The 22,986-nt window shown below is 41.7% G+C and overlaps 2 protein-coding genes across 3 annotated transcripts in view; one reads left to right on the top strand and one right to left on the bottom strand.

Moving 5' to 3' along the window:
• LOC122986896 (NLR family CARD domain-containing protein 3-like) overlaps nucleotides 1–22,986 on the top strand; it is a 1,497,050-nt gene that overhangs the window by 1,009,667 nt on the left and 464,397 nt on the right. The window lies entirely within an intron of this gene.
• On the bottom strand, nucleotides 17,822–21,179 carry LOC122987392. 2 transcript variants are annotated; one of them, XM_044359280.1, is made up of 6 exons: nucleotides 21,001–21,179; nucleotides 20,844–20,915; nucleotides 20,679–20,729; nucleotides 20,446–20,576; nucleotides 20,085–20,322; nucleotides 17,822–19,871 (listed from the first exon to the last, which is right to left on the bottom strand). In XM_044359280.1, the coding sequence occupies exons 1-6, from the start codon at nucleotides 21,008–21,010 to the stop codon at nucleotides 19,684–19,686; spliced, it is 690 nt and encodes a 229-aa protein (XP_044215215.1). In that variant the 5' UTR covers nucleotides 21,011–21,179; the 3' UTR covers nucleotides 17,822–19,683. The 2 variants fall into 2 exon arrangements, with proteins under 2 accessions (XP_044215215.1, XP_044215206.1); XM_044359271.1 differs by having other exon boundaries at nucleotides 20,085–20,576; nucleotides 21,001–21,163.

Here is a 22,986-nt window from a genome sequence, read left to right as displayed (position 1 = left end):
TAGTGTAAACTAGCTCCACCTCCAGCAGCTACAACAGTAACATGCTGCTCTAACACTGATGCTTCACTATTAATAATCTAATGATGTCATATATAATAATATATCAGTCAGAGGGACAAACCACTACTTTTACTGCAATACTTTAATTATATCAAGCTCATAATACTTGATGAAATGTTTGGTCACGTTAGTTTGTTTAGGAACAGCTGCAAAGACTAATAGCATTTCCTCCAAAACCATGAAAACAAAAGACAATAAAAACATAATAGAACTATAAAAGACATTAAAGGTGATGCTACTATACATGAAATTCAGACTAAAATAAAGGATGGATGTTAGCAGCAAGCAATAAGAAGAATAAGGATAAGAAAAAATAAAGAATTGATCTGTGTGAGGAGCAAAGAGGCTGTTTAAAATGTGTTAGAATTAAGAGCTCTTATTACACATAGTTTCAGGACATTCTCAAGCTGTAATACCTAAAACAAGAGTTCACAAGAAAACACAATCCAATAAAATGACTCACAGGTCAAAGAAAGTACAAAAAACAGGAAAGATTATATAAAGACAGACGGACAAATAGAAAATCAACAACAGAAAAAGGTTTAAAGGGAGACAAAAACTTTTATGCTTTATATGATCGCTTAAACACATTTAAGTCTGTATACCTACAATGTAAAAAGTGAGACTTTAGCTAATACATATAATGTTATAAAATCTGAGTACAATTCCAATACAGTCAGCTGTAATGTGACCTAAATAAAAAGAGGGAAAAAAACCAAACAATTCAGTTAAATAAATAAAAAAGCCAGCTTGCAAATAGAAACTCAGAATTCATTAGAATATAAGGAACAAGTTGGATACTGATTTGTTTTGATATATATTTTTTATTGTTTTTTCAATGTATTGTATTTAATTGCCTTCTTTTAAATTTAATATATATATTTAATTTTTTATATGTTAATATCATATTTTATTCTTCATATATTAATTAATTAGTTATTTATTATGCCATTGTTTATTCATTAATTGTTTTGATCATCTAATAAACATAACACTTATTATTATTATTATTATTATTATTATTATTAATAATAATAATAATAATAATAATAATAATAATAATACATTTAATTTGTACCACACTTTTCATTCATAGTGAAACTACACTCATAGTGCTACAGTATTAATGACATAGAACACACAACATAAAGTAAATAGTAATAAGAGTTAAGATTAAGAAAAATCTGTCCTTAATAGAAAAGTTTTTAGGCCTTTTTTTTTTTTTTTTTAAAAGTGGGGCAATAAATTTCTTTTATTATTACATTTATTATTTTCTTGTTCTTATTGACATTATTATTATTATTCAATTTCATGTGGATTAGTAGCTTTTAACGAGAAGTCTTCTCTCTGTTGTCATCTTGATGTCACAGATGGGTTGTTGAGCTTGCTTACTTGTTGCAGAGGGAAGCAGCTGGTGTTGATCCTGTTGATTTGAACAACTTCCTGGTACTCGGATGAACACTCTGGAGGAGAAGGCATGGTGTGGAGTTTGTAGGAGAAGGAATTTTGTTGAATACAACAAAAGTACAGAAGCCAATATCAGAGGGATGGTGGTGACCTCAGTGGGCAGTGGCAAGGGAATGGAGGTGAGGCACAACTGCTCCATGAATGGATCAGAGAAAGTATATGAATAGAAGGATAGTGATGGAAGTAGGGAAGTGGGAAGTGAGGGGGAAAATGGAGGACCTCCAGAGGAAGGTTGAAAACCCATCCGCGTCATTATTAGGTGCCATAAGACCGATGATGTCTATATAAGGTGACAAATTTCCATGTCAGGAGGTGGTGAGTTGGCTGGATGACTAGATAGTTAGATGGCAAAAAGTGGACTTAGCTGCAAGAGACCACTGTTCGCTTCCTGTTTCCAACCACGAGTTGAAACACTCATAAAACAGAGACAGCACAGCGTGTAACGTGTAGAGAAGAACTTCAAAGGTGATTATTGCCTCGCACTTTTCATTTATTGCCTACTTTTCACAACCTAACTTTGTGGAAAGGAGAAGGTGAACAACAGGTTATGAAGAGTCCCTTGAGAACACTTTGCTTGTGTCAGTTGCTCAGCTTTATCTTTGGAGAGCACCCCCAACTCCGGGAGTGATGTCCAAATAAGGAAATGTGGCAGGTTGATGTGACTGCCCTTGTTGAGACTTGCTGATATACATAACAGCAGAGAAGAGGACAGAGACTGAGATAGCGATGTAACCAACCTGTGTGCTGGTATTTAACATAATTTTTTTTCTTCCCAAAAACAAATAATTTTAAAAATATTTGTACGAAATAAATTTTTGTAAAAACCCATTATTTGTGCTTTTCTTAATACCATATTCTGATTCAGCTTCACATGGAAAAGCTGGAAAACTGGAAAATGTCCGACTCACTACATATCTGGGTCACTTTTCTTGAATTATCAGATTTAAGGGATCATGAAAAAAAATGTTTATGTTATATATTTCTTTTCAGAAATTAAATGTTGATTATGGTTCTTAAAAATCCATCTGATCAGAAGATAATCTGCAGATCCAGATTAAGGAAGACAGGAAGAAGGAAAGGAAGGAAAGCACAAAGGAAAAAAAGAAGGAGGAAAGAGAAAGAAAGGAAGGAAAAAAAGAAGGAATAAAGGAAGAAAAGGAGGAGAAAGTAAAGAAAAGAAGGAAGACAGACAGAAAGAAAGGAAGAAAGAAAAGAAGGAAGTACAAAAAAGAAAGGAAAAAAAGGAGGGAAAGAAGAATGGAAGGAGGGAGAAGAATATGTGTAAAGGAAACTGATTAGCTGTTTTTCTTCTTCTTGCTGTAATTCAGACACTCATTACATGAAGGAAGCACTTCCTGTTTGGTGCATCCATCATCATCAGTCCTTCCTGTTCTTATCACTTTTTCTCCCTCCGTGTATGAAATAAATATTTGTAAAAACCCATTATTTGTACTTTTCTAATACCATATTCTGATTCAGGTTCACACCTAATGGAAAAGCTGGAAAACTGGAAAAAGTCCAACTCAGTACATATCTCACTTTTCTTGAGTTATCAGATTTAAGGGATCATGAAGAAAAATGTTTTTATTTTATGTTTATTTTAAGAAATTTAATGTTGATTATGGTCCTCAAAAATCCATCTAGTCAGAAGATAATCTGCAGATCCAGATTAAGGAAGACAGGAAGAAGAAAAGTAGAAAAGTAAAAAAAAGAAGGATGGAAAGAGAAAGAAAGACAGAAGAAACAAGGAATAAAGGAATGTGTTAGAATTAAGAGCATTTATTGCACGGGAGATAAATGGAAACTTGAACCTGTTGCACCTCACTTTTGGAAAGCTGAATCTCTGTCAGAGGGCAGGATGGTCTGGATTTGACAGGATGGATTCAGCCTCTGTGTTATAAATGTCTCACACAGAGAAAGTTGCTTTTACTCGCTGCCTTGACAGTGTTTCCTGATTGATTCCTGTTTCATACATTTAAATTCCCATAACAACAGATCAGTGAGAAGGTCAAATATTTAACCTCTACAGAAAAGCCTTCGTCACATCAGTGTCAATGTCAATGACCATATCTTTGGTTCTGGAAATGTTTACTCTGAGGAATGTATCATCTGGGAGCAGCAATGGAAAAAGCTCAGTTACCTTTAGATTTGACTGTGAACGTGGAAGAGAGAGGAGTAACTAATCAGAGGATCTGAGGGGTTGGGATGTAGAATATGGACTGAAGAGATCAGAGACCTTCTGTAGGCTGCTGCCAAAGAATTTAGAGAGACCTTTCTCATCAGCTGCAGATTCTGTTTGAATTTAATGAATTAATGTGGAAGAGATACAGAGAACAGAAATATTTGTCTGACACAGAGTCTGAGTGTTGTTGTTGGTCAGAGATACTAACAGCAGCTGATGATGCTGAGCTGATCTTTAGCTCATTAGATGTTCAGTTGGCACCATCTAGTGGACAGATAGTAGAACTACATCATATGATGTGTGATTTCTCTGACATTGACTGGGTTTCTGCCACAGGTTAGACTGGTTTTGACATCACTTTGAAGTTTTTTTAGACGTGGACTCTGAAGTTATGAGCATGTGACAATGTCCTCAGATCAAATGCACACAGACACCAGGACTGACGAGGGAGAATGAGCAGCTTCTTCTCTCCTGATGTTTCCTCGACACATGAAGGTGGAAAGTGTCTGTAAATTGACCTGAAGTGACTTCAGCAGGTGAGAATCCTACCAGAGAAATCTGTAAATGTCTGATGAACATGATCACTTTGATCACATTGTGTTAAATCACTGTTTGACTGGACAGTCGAAATGTTTCTGGATGATGATTGTTTCACAATATTTATTTAATCCTCTAGGTTTTACAAAAGATTTTGATTCTTGATAAATTGTTTCTTTATGAGTTAAAGGAGAGCAGTTTGAGAATGATTTCTTTGTATTACTGTCAGTGGTTCTTAGGTTAAACCAACAGCACATTGATTGTAACCTGAGCTCATATGATCAGTGAAAAATGCATGGCATGTCAGAACCGGTTGGACTTCTTCTGTTGACTCATGACCAAGTCGCTTGCCATCCTCCTTTCATCACTGGAGGAATTTGAACTCATCAGTCACTCTGTTCTGAAAGACTGAAAGAAGACTGAAGACTGAAAGATTTAGCTGTGGTGCATTTTAATCCAAAACACAACCGTCTTCCAACACTGAGACAGACTTGGTTTGACTGAAAGCTCTTTTGCTGTCCATGTTGTGAACTGTCCCAGAGGCTGCATAGTCCTCAGATGGACCTGGTCAGTGTGTCTGATGGGAAGAGCTGCTGCTTCACTGTTTTCTACAGTATTTGTGACATGTTAGAGAGATAAATGAGAACTAATGTGTCCTGTGATGAAACCTTGTTGTAGTGACTGAGTGCATCTCTCCCAGCAGCTGTTTCTCTGCTATGGATCAGTGTGAGGACAGAGAGGAGGGAGTCCCTCCCTCTAAAAGCTCTCTGTGTGGGGAACATGACAGCCAGGCCAAAGCTCAGAGGTGAGATGAGGATCTCTAACTGTCCATCACTGTTCTCCACTCACATCACTCTACCATCATTATTCACACTCACTGTCAGATCTGACACTCAACTACTGAATAAGAGCTCAGAATAATTCAGAGTGAACTACTGACTTTCTGAGTTAACAAAGACCTAAATGATTAGTCGACTAATCAATTAAGATGAGACCGCATCTTTCATCAGATGACATTTTGATGAACAGGAGAATATTACTCATCCACTGTCTTCTTACTGATTTTCATTCTTCTTAATTTCATTCTTCTAAAACTTCAGCTGCTGACAGTCTGGTCGAAATTCATCTTTTTAAACTCTTTGATTTGTTAATTGTTTGTTTGTATCAGGATGCAGCAGCAGAGAACAGACTCTCCTGAACCCAGCTGTGTGTCCATGAAGAGTGACCGCTCTATGGGTCATCCTGTTAACTTTAAAGCTGGACAACCTGTTTGTTATGATCTGACTCTCCTGAGAAGAGGAATCAATATATTGTTTCAGCAGTGACATCAAGGTGTACACCTGTGCAACAGTCACATGTCAAAGAGTTCATTGTTATAAGACACCAACATGGTCACTATATCAATATGTGTGTGTAACATATGCAAAAATTCTAAAATGGCTCCTTAAAGAAAAATCAAAGAAAGAAAAGAAATGAGATACAATGCACGTTATGTATACGTGTTTCCTTTTCATGTAAGTGTTTACTGTCATAACTAAGTGAAAAACCTTTGGTAAAGAGACAATGAAGGTTTCTCAGGCCACATTAAAATCAAATCAGAACATAGAAAACAAAGTGAAAAGGTGTTTTACATTTCAGTGTTTGTTGTCTTGTCTTTTTATTCATGCAGCACAATCCATCTCATTAAAACTGCAAACAGTCTCACAAATTGAACTAAACATACAGTCAGTAGTTCTGTCCCTCAGCCCACAGGAAACTGTTTCATTGTCAAAGACTGTCAATCATGTTTGACTTCACCTTGTGCTTGTGCTTTTCTCTCACAGATCAAGAGGGCAGTATGTTAAATGACCGCATTCAATTCAGAAATGTTTTGAAAATTATTATCAGGATCTGTATGGATCAGATGGGAAATGGACAGGAGATTATTCTCATAATTTACAGGAACTCTTACTCTGACAAAATTCAAAGAAAGTAATAAATAATGTATGGATGAAGACATTACACAAAAAGACGTAGCTCATGCCATGAGATCTCTGAAAACACATAAAGCATCAAGGACAGTTTTTAAAAAGATATATGGATCACATTGTACCTCCTCTAACAGAGTCTGTACAGAGTAAAAGCTGCTTGATGTTGTGTTCATCCATCTGAAGGATGTTTACAGTTCCATCTTTAGTTACCGAGGTTGGTACAGATTGTCACTAAACCATAGAACTCCTGTGGTACATCCTCACTTCCTTCTTCTTCTGTTGACTCATGACCAAGTCGCCTGCCATCCTCTTTTCATCACTGGAGGAATTTGAACTCATCAGTCTCTCTGTTCTGAAAGATATCTATTTAATTCTGAGATTTAAACTAATGATTAATCCCTCTTGTTGCTTTTAACTTCATGCTTTTGTCACTGTTTTATTTGTATCAGAATGCAGCAGCAGAGAGCAGACTCTCCTGAACCCAGCTGTGTGTCCATGAAGAGTGACCGCTCTATGGGTCATCCTGTTAACTTTAAAGTTGGGCAACCTGATGATGGAAGGTAAGAATTTAAAGTGAAGAGGTCACCCTAATTAGCATAATTTATGCATAATTTATGCATATATTAGGTTATCGTGGGAAAGTGTGAAATTGGTAAGTTATATTTCTTGACCGCAGACAAGACCTTGAACTTCAGACGACGCTCCGGCATAATGTCAGAATAACCTGAACAAGCGCAGGAGTCCGACTTATTACGCGCGCACATCCCCCCGCATTGCACTTCTATTCTCTGAGTGTGACAACTAAGATTTTTACCCTCGCTTCATACCTTAACTCCGCCCAAGACCATTCCCACAAATTTTATCATCCTATAAATTGAAAGGGTATGTAAGAGTACTGAAAATAAATTCTGGAGAGTCTGCGTTGAGAGTACCTTCAGGCTGAATTTTTATTTAAAAAAAAAAAAAAAAGAGAACTCACCATGTCTGAACCGGTCGGTAAAAGGGGAGTTGACTGTAAAGAAGAAGAAGAAGAAGTTTCCATCGCTGAAGACGTGCAGCAGGCAAAGTTAAGGGTAGAGAGAGCCATGATGTCGATGATTAGCCAGACGCCTGTATCCCTCTACAATGATAAGTCTACGCATATGGGTAGTCTCGCTGACTGCAATGCACCGCGGAAAAGCGTGGTGTTTCTGTGTCGTACCCAGATGCCTCCTCCAGAGTCTCTGCGTGAAGAATGGTCTCTAGAGCCTTATGGACTGCGTGGATCCTGGGGGTACATTTTCAAGTATGAGATGGCTGAGCTCTGTCTGTATCAGTTGGATGAGAATGAGACGTTGGGGCCCGATTCTTACACAGTCTCCCTGACCTCCAATGACTGGGGAGTGTTGAAGCTGACTACGCCTGAATTTCTTTGGCAGAGCTCTCCTCCGACCCCTAAACGGGTGAAGCGGGGGGAAGACTTGGAATCTTGTCCGTCCACGAGTGAGGTCCGGAGGAGAAGAATTCTTTTCAGCGCTACGTGGGAGGGAAGATCTGCGGCCTGTGGCCGCTGGTTCCATCGAGCCAGTCTCCGCATGGGCGAGATAAAGGAGCCGTCATGCTCTGTCACGCATGCAATGAAGGATGTGGCAGACGTCTTTGTCTTGGAGGCCTTCAACTCCGACTGCGGGGTGTTTAAGACGATGCTGGTCCTACCCGTAGCGGCCTGGTCAGACCAGATGAATCAGACGGCTGAGAAGATCAGTTCACTCTTTCACAGCTGCTGCAACTGGAAGGATATTCTAGCTACGAAGAAAACGCTAAACTTTAATGACACACCCACTTCTACAGCTTAACCACACCCCCACCCCATCCCCGCCCCCTCTATGTTCTTATATTAAGGTCTGGGTGAGACGAGGTAGAGAACGCAGACTTGAACAGAGTTACTGTCAGATATTTGAGATGCCCAGACGCAAGATACGTGATACGTGAGGATTGGATCCTCACGTAGATACCGATACGTATCTACCGATACGTGAGGATCCAATCTGGACCAGATTTCTTTCAAGCACCACTACCAATACCGTCATGCCGGTAACCCCTGAGGTTTCAACTCCCCGTGAAGAGGAGGGCTGTACGGGGACAGCCTCTCAGACAGATCAGCCCCCCTCTACGGTCTATGCGGAGATGGAGGACCGGTCTTCAACCCCGTCGACGGAGTGCAACCAGGAGTGCAACCAGGAGCTCGAGCTTCCCACCTCCCCGGAGGACTCTACCTCCTCCTCCTCTGACACGGATACGGACACGGCCGAGGAGATGGAGGATTACGCCTGTGAAATTCCCACCTCCCCGGAGTCTGACCCTGTTGATATGGAGACCCCACCCCCGAGCCCAGCCTCCACACCCCCGACCCCGGCCTCCACATCCTCTGATGATGATGATGATGAAATAGACGGGTGGATATCGACATTCTTTCTTAAGACCGTGAAGGCGGGTGCGCTTCATTTGCTCAACAATGCTCTCCACAAGTACCGTCGCAACACCTGTTACGGGTGTCAAGTGAAACACCCCAGCCAGAAAGAACATCAATGTCTGGACGTGCTCGAGGATGACTACTACAAGGATAACTTTCAAGGACTGATGAAGGGCCTTTGTACTCGTAAATTCATTCCTGCTATTCAACGCCTGCTGACGCTTCGTAACATCAAGACGGATGACATCAAGGTCAAGATTGTTGCTGAAACGTGTGAAAAGTGTGACGCAGCTGCTTGTCATCATTCCAACCTCAGATTTTGATGAGAGTGGTAAGGCTGATAAAAAAGATAGGATGGCAGAGGCAAGATTTATGAAGCAAGTATACTATGACCCAGCACATCCTGGTAGTTATGGCGGGATAGACCGACTCCATAGGGCTGTACAGGATAAAACGGGGGAAAATGTCAGGATTGAAAACGTCAAAGACTTTTTATCAGAGCAGGATGCTTATACTCTACATAAACCCGCCCGAGTACATTTTACCAGAAACAGAGTCTTTGTTCCTAGACCTTTAAATCAGTTTCAAGCTGACCTTTGTGACATGCAGGCCTTAAGCGAATACAACAATGACTTTAATTATTTATTAACCGTCATCGATGTATTTTCCAAGAAGGCTTATGTACGGGTTCTGAAGAGAAAAACTGCGGCGGAGGTAGTAAAGGCTTTTGAATCCATTTTTGAGGAAAGTCAGACGCCGGTAAAACTACAGACCGACGCAGGGAGAGAGTTTTTTAACAAGAGTTTTGAGGCTTTAATGAAAAAACACAGTATTATACATTTTGCCACAGCCAGCGATCTCAAGGCCTCTGTGATTGAAAGATTTAATCGTACCTTAAAAGGTAGAATGTGGAGGTATTTTACAGCAAACAATACCATGAGATATATCGATGTCTTACAAGACTTGGTGAAGAGCTACAATCATAGCTATCATAGTAGTATTAAAATGACGCCGATGCAGGTGACTCCAGAAAATACCCCTCAGGTGTTTCAGAACCTGTACGGTAGCACCCCCATACATAATCTTAAATCAAAAATGAATTTCAAGGTAGGAGACACGGTGAGAATATCTAAAGTGAGAGGGGTGTTTGATAAAAAATATGAACAGAGTTTTACGGATGAAGTGTTTACGGTGTCTGAATGCATTCCACGCTATCCTCCTGTATACAAACTCAAAGATTTTGACGGAGAGTCTATCGAGGGATCCTTTTATGAACCCGAGCTGCAAAAAGTAAAAATGGGTCAGGATAAGCTGTATCAAGTGGAGAAAATTTTAAAACGACGTACGCTTAGGGGTACAAAGCAGGTTCTTGTGCGCTGGAAAAACTGGCCTGAGAAATTCAACAGCTGGGTAGATGCCGACGACCTAAAAAATATATAAAACAGCCCCGTGAGCTTTAAAAACCGGTAGTCTATCGTTAAAAACCCATCGAGCATCATGGATCAACTCTCTAGAGAGGGTTTTTACATTACCCTACCCTCCAACGCCAGCCTCAACGTCTTTAAAAATAACACGAGTTCCGCTTATCAGGTGGATTTGGCTCAGCATTAAGATTTAGAGGGGTCCTGGGAGGTGGCCTTAGCGGAGATTTCATACCCTCACACGTGGTTTAACGTTCCTATAGAGAAGGGGTTTTTTGAATGGAGAGAGAAACCCAAAGAAGACCAGAATGAGGATACGGTTATGATTCATAGTCAAAAGATTAGAGGAGGTTATTACTCGAGCGTGAGTCAATTTCTGACTGAGCTGAACGCCTTTCTCAGAAAAATCGGTTCGGATATTTATGTACAGTTCAGCCACATTCAGAAAAGATTTGAATTTCAGGCCGGGGGTAAATATCATCTACGTTTTCAACCACCCTTGTCTTACGTCATGGGAATGAAACCGGGAGAATGGTTCAGGTTCAATGAGAGGATGGCTCCCTACCCGGTGGATATAAAGGCAGGATTCTACCACCTCTACTGTTACAGTGACGTGGTGCGTCCTCAGGTGGTAGGTGACGCTTACGCTCCTCTCCTGATGATCGTCGATGTACAAGGAACGTACGGGGATGTCATCACAAAGTATTTTAACCCCGCCTACTATCTACCTGTAGCTAAAAATCACATTGAAAACATCCGCATAGAGATAAAATCGGATCAGAACGAACCCATCAACTTTACCTTCGGGAAGACTATTGTGAAACTCCATTTTAGACCCATCAAAAGGGTTTAAAAATGGCCGCGGTCATGCGTGACCCTCGCCGGTTTGTGAGTTATTATGAAAGTCAAGTAGGCGGGGCTCTCCCCGGGTTTGCCGGCTCACCCGTCATGTACGGGCGGGGGATAGGTTCTGTATTCTCAAAGTTGTTTCGCTTTATATCCCCCCTGGTGAAAAAAGGGTTTTCCCTCGCTAAACCTCATCTTAAAACCGCGGCAAAAAATATCGCCTCCAATGTGATAAGCCAGGCCGTCGGTAGAATGAGCGGCGCCTCTGGTCAGGGGGTGCAAAAAGGATCAGGGGGTATGATGGTTCTGGCCAGAAGACCCAGAAAGAGACCCCCGGGACAGCGTGTTATGACGGGTAAAAAACGCAAGCGCGCCGGAAAGAAAAAATCAGTTGATAGAAGCCTTACCAAGAGAAGGAACCCTGCCAAGACCTCGGCGGACATATTCTAATTTATTTATTTTTTTTTTTTTTATCACTAACGCGGAGATGGCTCTTTTACATCAAAAATCGGCAGAATGCACTATGGCAGAGCTGGATTTATTTTCAGCTCCCATGACCCAGCTATCTATCGATGAAAAACTCTACACCGAAATCATGCCCCTGTCGGCCATCACAGACGGGGGTCCTATAGAGTTTTTTATTCCCGGAGACGGTGAAAAGTATCTGGATCTGAACGACACCTTGCTCCACCTTCGTGTCAAGATTACCAACGCCGATGGAACGGATCTGCCTGACAACGCCGCTGTAGGTCTCGTCAATTACCCTCTGAACACCATCTTCAGCCAATGCGATATTATTCTCGGGGATAGACTGATTTCTCAATCCAGCGCCACTCACCCTTACAGAGCCATGATCGAGACCCTGCTCAACTATTCGGAGGAAACGCTAAAAAGTCAGTTCAGCGCCGGGTTGTTTTACAAAGACACGGCCGATGCTATGGACTCTATAGTGCCCATTAACGGGCCTAATAGAGGGCTAAACAAGAGAGTTAACTCTAGAGAGGTTCACCTGCTGGGGGCTCTCCACACCGACATACTTTTTAGTGAGAGGCTCCTCTTGAACTCGGTGGATATGAGAATCAAACTTACTCGCGCCAGCGACGCCTTCTGTCTCATGTGCGCCGCAGACGGTACCTTCCGTTTAAAAATACAGGGGGCTTCTCTATTTATTAAAAAAGTTAACGTTTCCCCTGCCGTGCGTCTAGGTCATGCCTCGGCCTTACTGAGGGGGAACGCTCTCTACCCCCTGTCACGCGTCAGCGTGAAAACTTACTCCATACCCGAGAATTCCAGAGTTTGTAACCAGGAGAATCTGTTTTTGGGAACGATGCCTAAATACATCGTATTAGGCATGGTGAATCACGAGGCCTTCACAGGAAGAAGAAATCTATCCCCTTTCAATTTTCACCATTACGATGTGGAGTACTTAGCCCTGTGCCAGGATGGTAGACAGGTGCCCTCTAAAGCTTTCCAGCCTCAATTTAATCAGGGGGCTTCCGTCAGAGAGTTTTACAACATGTTCGTCGCCACAGGGAGGCATCTGAAAGATTTACCCCTGAGCATCGACAGAGAGGAATTTGAACGGGGATACTCGCTGTTTGTGTTTAATCTCACCCCCGGAGAGGACAGCGATGCACTATCCCCGGTTTCCAACGGCTCTTTAAGGCTGGAGATGAGATTTAGACAGCCTCTGCCAAACATCGTTACTCTCATCGTGTACGCCTGTTACGACTCTATTCTGGAGATTGATTCTAAACGCCAGGTATTGGTGGACTATTACTGATTTAAAAAAAAAAAAAAAAAAAAAAAAAAGAATAACCATCAGCTGGAGAGTCTGATGCACCGAGTGCTGGGAGACGTTTTCTGCGGCGTGTGGGCTTCTGACCAGCTACCTCTACTGACACGCTCGTTTACACCACCCTCCTACTTTATCGTCAACACTCATAAAGGACATCAACCTGGGGAACATTGGTTATCTTTGACGTTGGAAGAAGATGGGACGGGGACTTTTTTTGACTCTTTTGGATTTGCTCCTGATTTTAATTACTACCCTTGTAGCATCTTACAGTTTCTGGAGAATCGCTCCAGCAAGATATTGTACCATAACCTCCAGCTTCAGAATCCTTTATCCGACGCATGTGGTCAGCATTGCGTTTATTATCTGTACCATCGCGCCTGTGGGTTGTCTTTTCAACAAGTTTTGTCTTTGTACGACGATGATGCAATAAAAAATGATCTTGAAGCATCAAACTTTGTGAAAAAATTTCAACGCTGTATTAGAAACCGTAGTAAGTTTTGTCAGCAAGGCGCTTGTTCTTTAGAAACGTTTAAACGTCGTGCTATGCTTTAAATCTTCTGTTTGTTTGTTTGTTTGTTTTTTTTTATTATTTTTTTATATCGCTGTTGTTTCTTATTGTTGTTTAGATCTTGCATGTCTTGTAGACCTTTTTTTTTTTTTTTTTAAAAATAAATAAATAAGATAAATGTGCTAGAGAAAAAAAAAAGTAAAAAAAAAAAAAAAGACGCTGTAGACTTTGCATTTGATTAATAAACATTCTTTATTGAGAAAAATCAATTATACATTTTTTTTTTTTGTCTTTTTTTCACACAAGGGGTAACCAACGCAGGGCTTTAGAGTCGATTCTAGGTTGAATCCAGCGTGGGGATAAAGATAATTTTCTTTTCTGTCTTTGAGGGACTTTTTCTTCTTCATTCTCTCTGGGCTGAATCCAGCGTGGGGATAGAGTTAACATCTTTTTCCTTCTGCGTCTCCCTCTGTCGTGGGAAAAAGAGGCCTCCTCCTCCCCCTCCTCCCTCTCCTCTCTTTCCTCCTCTTCTGATCCTAGGGCTTCCTCCCCCAATTTCAGGCGTTGGTATTGATCGCGGGCGCGGGGGTTGCGGATGGAGGATAAGGGAACGTTCGTTTCTGCCAGAGTATTTAGAAAACTTTTCCAACCTGCGGGTGGACGGGCTTGAGATTTTTTAGACCACTGCATGAGGTTTTTAAATAAATCAATCATATGAGATCCTTTTACAATCGTCCCTTTATAAATAAATTCCCCTTTAGAGGTCCACCCCTCATCACTCTCGGTTAATTTTCTCATAATGTACTCCGCATTTTTACGATCACGTGGGGCTAGACTTTTCACCACCTCTCCCATCATGTCCTCTGAGTCCTCCGGTGTTGTCTCCTCACTCCGTTCAGCTTCAGAAAGCTCGATCCCAGGATCACGTTGCAGAGTCACCGTCACCTTCTTCTCATCCTTTTGACCTTGTTTGATCAGGTTAAGATATCTCTGAAGCAGGGTGTTGTATTTTTTAATTTTTTCATGGGCGTTCAAACCCCGCTCATCCAATATCTCTCTCATTTTAACATCCAAATCACTCTCTGCCTGTTGTCTGATGGACCTCTCTGGCTGGGTCAGACGGTTTAATTGGTGGGTGGAGAGGAGATACATTTTATGCGCCTTCTTCATAGTCATCCTCTTCTAACCAGTCCTCCGATAAGATCCCCGAGTATAGGTACAACCGTCGAAAGCAGAGGTAAAAGAAAACCGCCCGACTGTTTCATCAAAGTCTGATGTTTGCACTTCAGGCCGGCTCTTTTATCGGCCAGCAGTCTGATGAAATTTTTTTGTCTTTTTAGTTTTTTGTATTGAGCGGTAGATAAGGGGACGTTACCCTTCAAAACATTTAAAGCAATCTCACACAGAGCCTGGATAAAGTCCGAAGAACAGTAAGCCAGAATGTCCCGACGTTTTTGAGGTGTGGCGAGGTACAGAGCCTTTAACAAGGGGGCGTTTCTTTTTAAACGCGCCGACATGGTTTCAGGAAGGTCAGAATTTTGTCTTGGGAAGGTAAACCGTGGGCCACTGATGAGGAAGCACACCCGCTCTCAGTCTGTATTGTTCTGGGCAGGAAGGCGTCAGATCAACCAATAAATACCCATGAGGGGCGTTGGTAGCGTCTTCAAAACTTTCCAGGAAAAAGGGTTTTTGGGAGGGAAAAATTTGCTGAGCTAATACACTAATCTGTAATTTGTCACGTGGGTTCTTAAACAGAATCAGATAGTTACTGTTCAGACTGATGGTGTGGCTGTATTTACCCTGATGAAATACATTCTGCGTCAACATCATGACGCTCATATTTCTATGATGTCTGTATTGGGTGAAAATTTTAACCACCTCTGGGTGATCAGAGGCCTGAAAAATAACATCGTCTAGAATGATTAAATGAGTTTGATCAGGCGGGAACAGGTTTTCATCTTCAAAAGAGTCAGGAAGTCCTTCGACAAATTTGATATTTTTATTCATTTTTTTCAGTTCATCATACATGGGTTGAAAAGACGTATAAATCCACACAATGTTATCAGGTACGGAATCCATCACATGTTCACAGTTTTCCAATAACCGTTTTACAAAGAAAGTTTTTCCACACCCGCTGGGTCCTACAATCATACATGAGAAAGGTACACAAAGTCTAGGATCAAAGTTTACCTCCTCCATCATAGAAAGAAAACAACAACAAAACAAAACAAAACAAAACAAAACAAACAAAAAAAGTCCCTTAATATCCGAAAGGCAGAGTCGTACCGTCAGGAAACAGGCGTCTTTTATCATACACCACCCTAAACTTCTTCTGAAATGAAGAGTTTCTCAAGAGAAACCCCCTTTTATCGCGTACCACTTGTTGGTGAGGGGTGTCAATGACACCCTCCTCCGAACGCTCCAGGTAGCCCTCCACCAGCTCTTTAACGCTATCAAAGTTGATTCGGTCACAACACTCCTGAGTCTGAGTGATCCCCTTAGCACGAAGCACAGTTTTTTTCTCTTGACGGGTTTGGTACGCGTAGCTCTTTGGACCTGCGGAGGCAAATTCTTGTATGCTGTCTCCCCCTAACTCATCCGTCAGTTGACCTAAATAGGCCCCCAGCTCCAGAGGAGTCTCTCCCTCTTTCACCACATAAACCAGGCTGTCTGTATCTGTGTAAAGAACTCTCTCCTGCAACCTCTCCAGGTAACCGTACATTTTCAAGCGGGCATATGCGGTGGTAAATGCGGCTATAAATACATTATTTACCTTACTAGGAGGTACCACACACCCCTTGCTGTAGTTCCATTGCACCATAGCGGTTTTGTCGCTGAGAAAGGAGAAGTATTTGACCTCGTACTTTCCTGAAAACACTAGGTCAAAAAATTCTTCCTCACTCTTTACCAGAGTGGTCTGAGTCAAAATGTTTTTCTGAGCAAACTTTCCCCAGAGGCTGTTTAGGCATAGTTTTGACATCTGTCTCTTGGCAGGATTTACCTCAATTTTACCGACGTTCAGCTGGATACCCTGATTATCACGATACTCCCTGATGTACTTTTCCCTGCTCTCCTGATCTACGGCCTCGGGAGGATACCCCGAAGCTTCCTGCTTGCCTTTCAAAAAGGTCTGCACATAGCCTGAGAAGATAGTGTCGCTACGCTCCTCAAAGTGCCACACCTCTGTAATCTTACCTACTCTGTACCCTAGCTGAAGGGCCTTGTTAAATTCAACCGTGACCCAGACCCCCGTCAATGCCCTGTCCTCCTCATCGTGTCTGCATGCGCCCTGCTGATTGTTGATTTCTGCACAGGTGTGACAGAGAGTAAACACTAGTTTACCTTTAGACGTTTTGTAGGGTAACAAGGGTAAATAGAGCCCTCAAGGTGGGTATACGACTGCCCTGATTAGACCGTAGTAGTTTTCAGGGTTATCAAAGTCTCTGTGGATAATGACGGGATGACCTAGAGGGTAAGGATAGACGCTGTTGACATACGGGTACAGAGAAGTGACGTCCGCGTATAATACACGCTCGTCCTCCCCCGCCGTGTACCTTAACCTGAAGGCACTCGTCCTACCGCCAAAAAGAGCCTGTCGGGGGGAGAGAGGTTCGGGAAAATCAGAGGTTTTGAGAAACTTTACTACCCCGGGGTGTGATTTTTTCATCTCGACCCACTCGTGCTCTCTCATGACATAGGTGTGTACGCCGTAAACAGACTTTAACGTCTGTATTTTCTCCTCAGTAGCCAGGTGTAGCTCCTCGTAGGGAGTGTTTGTCATTGGGCAAGTAGCGCTAGGGTCATAGCAGGTCGGGCACCCATGATAAAAGCATCCCTGAAACTCCCAGGCGTACCTCACACCCCCCACCTCTGCATAACCATCTACATAGTACTTGCCAATTTGTTTCTCTCCTCTGTTTAGAGCGTGTTGGATGAAAACCCCCTGGGTGTAAGAAACCCATTCTAACCATTGAATGCTGGCTCTGGAGTAAGTTTTACATTGGTGCCTGTAGTTATCGGGCGAAGGTATGGCTAAGCTACGGGGAGGCAGAAAATTTGTGACAAACACCTTCATGCAAGCTGAGGCTATAGTGATGCGGCTAAAAGGGTCAACGCCTGTCTCACTCAGAAACTCCTCTCTAAATTTGATGCAGCCTGTAGAGAGGATGTCGACGTCATTTTTGCAGTAATGTATCGCCTGCTTTTTGAAATCAAAGACCCTCCGACTAGCCTCTTTATACCAGCCGTAGAACTTTTCTTGCTCACCGCCCGTCATGCGCTCTATGCCATAATCACTGGGTGGGGGGTAGGGCCCTTTGTAGTTTAGTCGCTTCTCAGAGCTAAACTTGTGAGGAAAATACCCCTTGGTCTGATCATCGAAACCCAGCGCTTTTGGCATAGCGCTGAGACGCATGGTGAGAAAGGATAGGGAGTCTATGTATTTCAGATTAAAATCTGGATCTTCGAAGCATAGGACTTTGCTTCCCTGCATGATGATAGAGGGTTGTAAACCTAACTCTACCATACCATTAAGGAGCAGGTAACCGTCAAATCCTCTGGAATTATGCGCTATAAATGTAGAGCCCCTATAAAGGGGTCTCCTGAAGTGCGTGAGAAAGGCTGTGACACAGTCCTGACCATAGGCCATCCACTCTAACCCTTTTAACGTTTTTGTGCATACCAGGAAGGGGACGTGCACGTGTCTATCATCAACAAATGTCTCAAAATCATAGAAGATTAATTTGTCTGTATGTTCTGAATCGCGGGGGAGAGGCTGAATGTAGCAGAGATGATTCTCGACGGCTGCCTTAGAGTCAGAGGGTAGCGCTTCCCCGCAGATTTTACATCTTGCCCGGGGACACTTGTGCTTATTAAAGCCCGTAGATGTGGGTATACAGTAAAACAGTTTGCATTTAGGGCATTTTTTCTGCAGATCACAAAGGCTGACTCGTTTTCCATCTTTCATTCGTCTCTTTTTATGCCTGACCATACAGGAGGGGGAGCGACACATTTTGTTGCAATCTTTGCATAAGACGGGCTCTCTCTTTTCCTTACTACATGTAGGATCGATGCAGACCAAGCAGTGACCGGCACAGGTGTGCTTGTGAGGGTCGTTGTATCCAATGTGGCAGTAACTGCATATGTATCTCCTCCCTGTAAATCCTTTGATGTTTTTAATACCGTAGTAATGCTCCTGAGACAGATACAGATACAGGGGTTTGTCTGATTGGGGTGAGTCCGTCTCGAATCGAGAGAGGGGGCGCTGGCCCTCGTCTCTGTACAACACCATGATTTTACGCTTCACAATCTTTTCAAACTTGGATATGTCGCTGAAGGTGACGGGGGTATGTTCGTCTAAACCAACCAAACGTTGTAACTCTCTCCCAAAGTTTACAGCCTGGCTATCTGTAAGATTAGAATCGATCAGATGAGCTAAACTGACGGCGAAACAGAGTTGGTTGTTCGAGTTGTTTGTCACATACAGATGTGGAGCTTTCTTGGAGAGGATTTCACAGTCTAAAGTGTTTTCCAACTTTCTCTTGGCACCCCCTCTGTGATTATGTACCACCTGCACAACTAATTCTAACCCCCCATCTTCCATAATCGCTGCGTTTGATTGTACTAATTGATCCACTAAGGATTGAAAAGCCGCCATAACCGCTTCGTCGTCATTTTGATAGTTGACTGAGGTGTGTCTCTGCACATTTTCACCTATCAATTCCAACTGTAACATATCATTAGGTCTAAGCTCTGGGATCACTCTCTCTAACAGGTTTTCAAGGCTTCTCATGACTTCGCGGTAAAATGTAGCATAATCTATTACCCGCCCAATCTGAGGAAAGTTTAGAAGACTTCTCAACTCTAGATTATTGAAGCGGTCACGCCGTATGGTTTCAACGTTTATAGCGTCTACAGGATCTCTCTGATCTGGAGGGGTGGCAGGGGGAGAAGAAGGAAGGGTGGGAGGGAGAGGAGAAGGAGGGGTAGCTGGGGGAGGGGGATCTGGAATCGACTCAGCTTCATGAGTCGGATTTCCCCCTCCTCCTCCTCGTTGCTCTGAGGGGTCTTCCTGACCTTCCAATTGTACCTCCAATTCATTCTGCTGTGCGGGGTCAGTGGAGGGGGTCTGATTTAAGCAGTAAAGAGCGCTGTGTAAGGGTTGAAAATAGTTTTCCTGACGGCAAATTTGTTCAAGCTCTGTTAAAGCGTCCGTAAAGTTCTCACCTACGACCGCTACTTCGTCTAATTCGAGCTCTAAAGTCCCTAGGGTCTGATTTAATTCTCTAACCATCGTCTCTAATTCATATGGTATAACAGAGGGTTGACAAAGATTAAAAAAAGTCTCTAAATCTATTTCTTCATCCATACTCTCTTACTACAGTTTACAAAAAAAAAAAAACAAAAACAAAAAAAAAAAACAAAAAAAAAAAGTTATATCATTTCACTTCATCGCTATAACATACCGACAGAAGGAAATAAGCTCTCTTGTCAGAGTCAAACGTCTGTGTTGTAGGCTTTTTCTTCCAATTACAGCTTGCCGTCGACGGTCCTGACTCCACTTTCTTCTCCGTTCCACCATCCTCACACGTCTGATGAGTCTTTCACCTCCTCTTCTCCTCTCAGAGTCATCTATCAATCGGAGATATAAATTAAAAAAAAAAAAATCAACATTTAAGTCATACACTGTATTGAAAATGTTATTACTACCCATAGCCACAAACGGCGCTGTCTTTTTTTTAGCTTACACCGCACCCCTGCCGGAAATTATCCTCCTAAACCCTCCTCTCGTCTACCAATACGTCACAGGAAGCTGTGGTAAGCCGCCGGATTTCAAACTCTTACCCGATTCATTCAGACGATGCACGCTCCCCGGCCGGTTGTCCTCAGTCTCGGGCTGAAAACCGGGATGTTCTGCGTCGGGTGAGGCCGGCGGATGATGCTCCTCCGGGAGATCCGTCTCCGTCGGGGGCTGGAAAGAAGGGAGTACTACGTCGGGTGATGCGGGAGGGTGATGCTCATCCTCCGGGGGATCCTCCCCCTCCGACACCGACTGTAAAGAAGGGACTTCAGCGGGAAGATCCTCCTCTGTCACCGGCTGTGATGAAGGGAGTACTACGTTGGGTGATGCGGGAGGACGATGCTCATCCTCCGGGAGATTCTCCTCCGTCACCGGCTGTAAAGAAGGGACTTCAACGGGAAGATCGTCCTCCCTCGCCGGCCGTGGTGAAGGGACGTTAACAGAGAGCCATACAGAAGGATTTAAAACTTTTGTGGAAACGTTTTCCTCCTGCCCCTCATACAGGAGTTGGCGAAACGATGTGATGTCTGGAATATCTGTAAGTGTTTAAAAAAAAAAAAAAAAATAATAAAATTGTTTAACTGAACTGTTCAGAACATTGTTAAATAATGAAAGAAAAAGTATATAAAAATACGCACTGTAGTGTGATTGTGTCAGGTTAATTTCGACCAGATCATCTTCTGATATAGCTGTAAAAAACAGAAAAAAAATAAAAGTTTATGATAAACATGACGCAATATGTGTATTTATACTATTACTGGTATTTTTTTATTATTATTTTTAAATAAATAAAACATACTTACGCTCATAAAATTCATCGAGGTCTGGGAGGTTTCTGGCGTCTGCAGGAGCCTTGTGGATTTCTGCATAAACCGCTAATTATATAATAAATAAATGACTATTTTTAAAAGGTTAAAACTTTTTTAATTTTTCTTAAAATAAATGAAATATAGAGATTACCTCTCTTCATCTTGATCGGTTGGTTTTTTGCGACGTCCTTCACTGCAGATGTGTCCCGGTAAATATTGTTGAAAGGTGCTTGAGACACGCGACTCTAGCATTTTTATATTCTCTGTAAACAAAACCTTTTCTACATGAAAAACAATACAAAAAATCCCGCGCCTTGATCGGCTGTTTTTTTTTTTTGCGACGTCCTTCACTGCAGATGTGTCCCGTTTTTATTAGGTTTTACTTTACTGCAGAGTCATAGTAAGTACTTTTAATTTACTATTTTTTTTCTCCTTTTTTCTCTCCTTTTTTCTCTTTTTTTTCCCTCCATCAACAACCATGCCGCTAAAAAAAAAAAAAAGAAACAGTTTTTCACTCAACTATATTATTTCTTCAAAATACTCCAGAATGCTGAATGATTTTTATTAGGTATTCACTGCTGAAACAGGATAGCAGAAGGTGCTTCTAATTTACTTTTCTTCTCTATCAACAAACACAACTTACTGCTGAAAAAATCATCTTTTTAACACAGTTTCTCACTTTTTTATTCATTTCTCTATTTTTTCTACAGAAAATGCCATAATACCGCCGCATTTCTAAAAACATAACTTACCAATTTCACACTTTCCCACGATAACCTAATATATGCATAAATTATGCTAATTAGGGTGACCTCTTGACCTTGACCTAGATCTGTCAGTTTGACGAAAGGGTGTACCTTATACTCTCTTGTGTCTTAAGCTAACTTCAAAGATGGACCCTGCTGAGCAAAGGTCAGAATATTGATCTCAGGATTGATAAACTGAGTGAACAGAATTATAATTGACAGAAAGGATTGTTAGACACAAGAATGTTTTTCATTTATGGAAGATGAGAAAAATTCTAAAATGGATCATTAAAGACAAATCGAAGAAAGAAAGAGAAAGAAAGAAAGAAAGAAAGAAAATGAGATACAATACACGTTATGTATATGTGTTTCCTTTTCATGTGTTTACTGTGTCATGATTAACTGGAAAACCTTTGGTACATTAAAATCAAATCAGCACAGAAAACAAAGTGAAAATGTGTGTTACATTTCAGTTTTTGTTGTCTTGTCTGTTCTTTCATGCAGCACAATCCATCTCATTAAAACTGCAAACAGTCTCACAAATTGAACTAAACATACAGTCAGTAGTTCTGTCCCTCAGCCCACAGGAAACTGTTTCATTGTCAAAGACTGTCAATCATGTTTGACTTCACCTTGTGCTTGTGTTAATAAGCTCCGCCCATAGCGCTGCCTCCAAGCTGTGATTGGACAGTTGATTATTTTTCAGTTTGACAGGAACATCTTCATCTCAAAAAGACTCAGCTCCCTCTCTCACAGAGCTTCTTATTCAGTGTTGGCAGGTGTTTGCTGCCCTCTGCAGGACAACACTGACATGTAACACACCTCCTCACTTTGTTCTCTGTGGTTTGATTTATTTTTTCTTTTTCACTTTATTTATTTCATCTTATTCAATTTGACAGACAATACATTGATATAATTACAATATTAATCCACCTAATCCAGACCCCTTTGTAGCTCACCCTCATGTACTGGCTCCAATAGGCACAGTTTATACCAAGTTTAATTTCAATTAAATTCAGTTCAGTTTTTTTTTATATAACGCCAAATCACAACAGAAGTTATCTCAGGGCACTTTTCATATAGATCAGGTCTAGACCATACTCTTTAATTTACAGACATAATAGCAGGCGAGGGCATCAAGCAGGACCACGGCATCCCTACAGTCACAGTCCACACCTTTCATACCTTTTTTTCTTCTTTTTCTTCTTCTTCCCCCTCCTCTCTTCTAAATAAACAAACAAACAACACAAAACAAGAAGGAGAAAAAGAAGAAAAATTGATTTTTTCCTTTTTTCTCTCACATATCAAGAGGGCAGTATGTTAAATGGCCCCATTCAATTCAGAAATGTTTTGAAAATTATTATCAGGATCTGTATGGATCAGATGGGGAA

This window comes from Thunnus albacares, chromosome 1 (assembly GCF_914725855.1).
Source record: "Thunnus albacares chromosome 1, fThuAlb1.1, whole genome shotgun sequence".
NCBI lineage: Eukaryota > Metazoa > Chordata > Actinopteri > Scombriformes > Scombridae > Thunnus > Thunnus albacares.
Note: the sequence above shows the minus strand (reverse complement) of the source record. Positions and strands in the feature narration are given on the sequence as shown.

Coding starts and splice junctions, on each gene's coding strand:
- LOC122987392 (XM_044359271.1), bottom strand. Junction 20,730..20,843: donor CCTCGATGAATTTTATGAGC/GTAAGTATGTTT, acceptor TGTTTTTTACAG/CTATATCAGAAGATGATCTG. Junction 20,577..20,678: donor CCTGACACAATCACACTACA/GTGCGTATTTTT, acceptor AAACACTTACAG/ATATTCCAGACATCACATCG.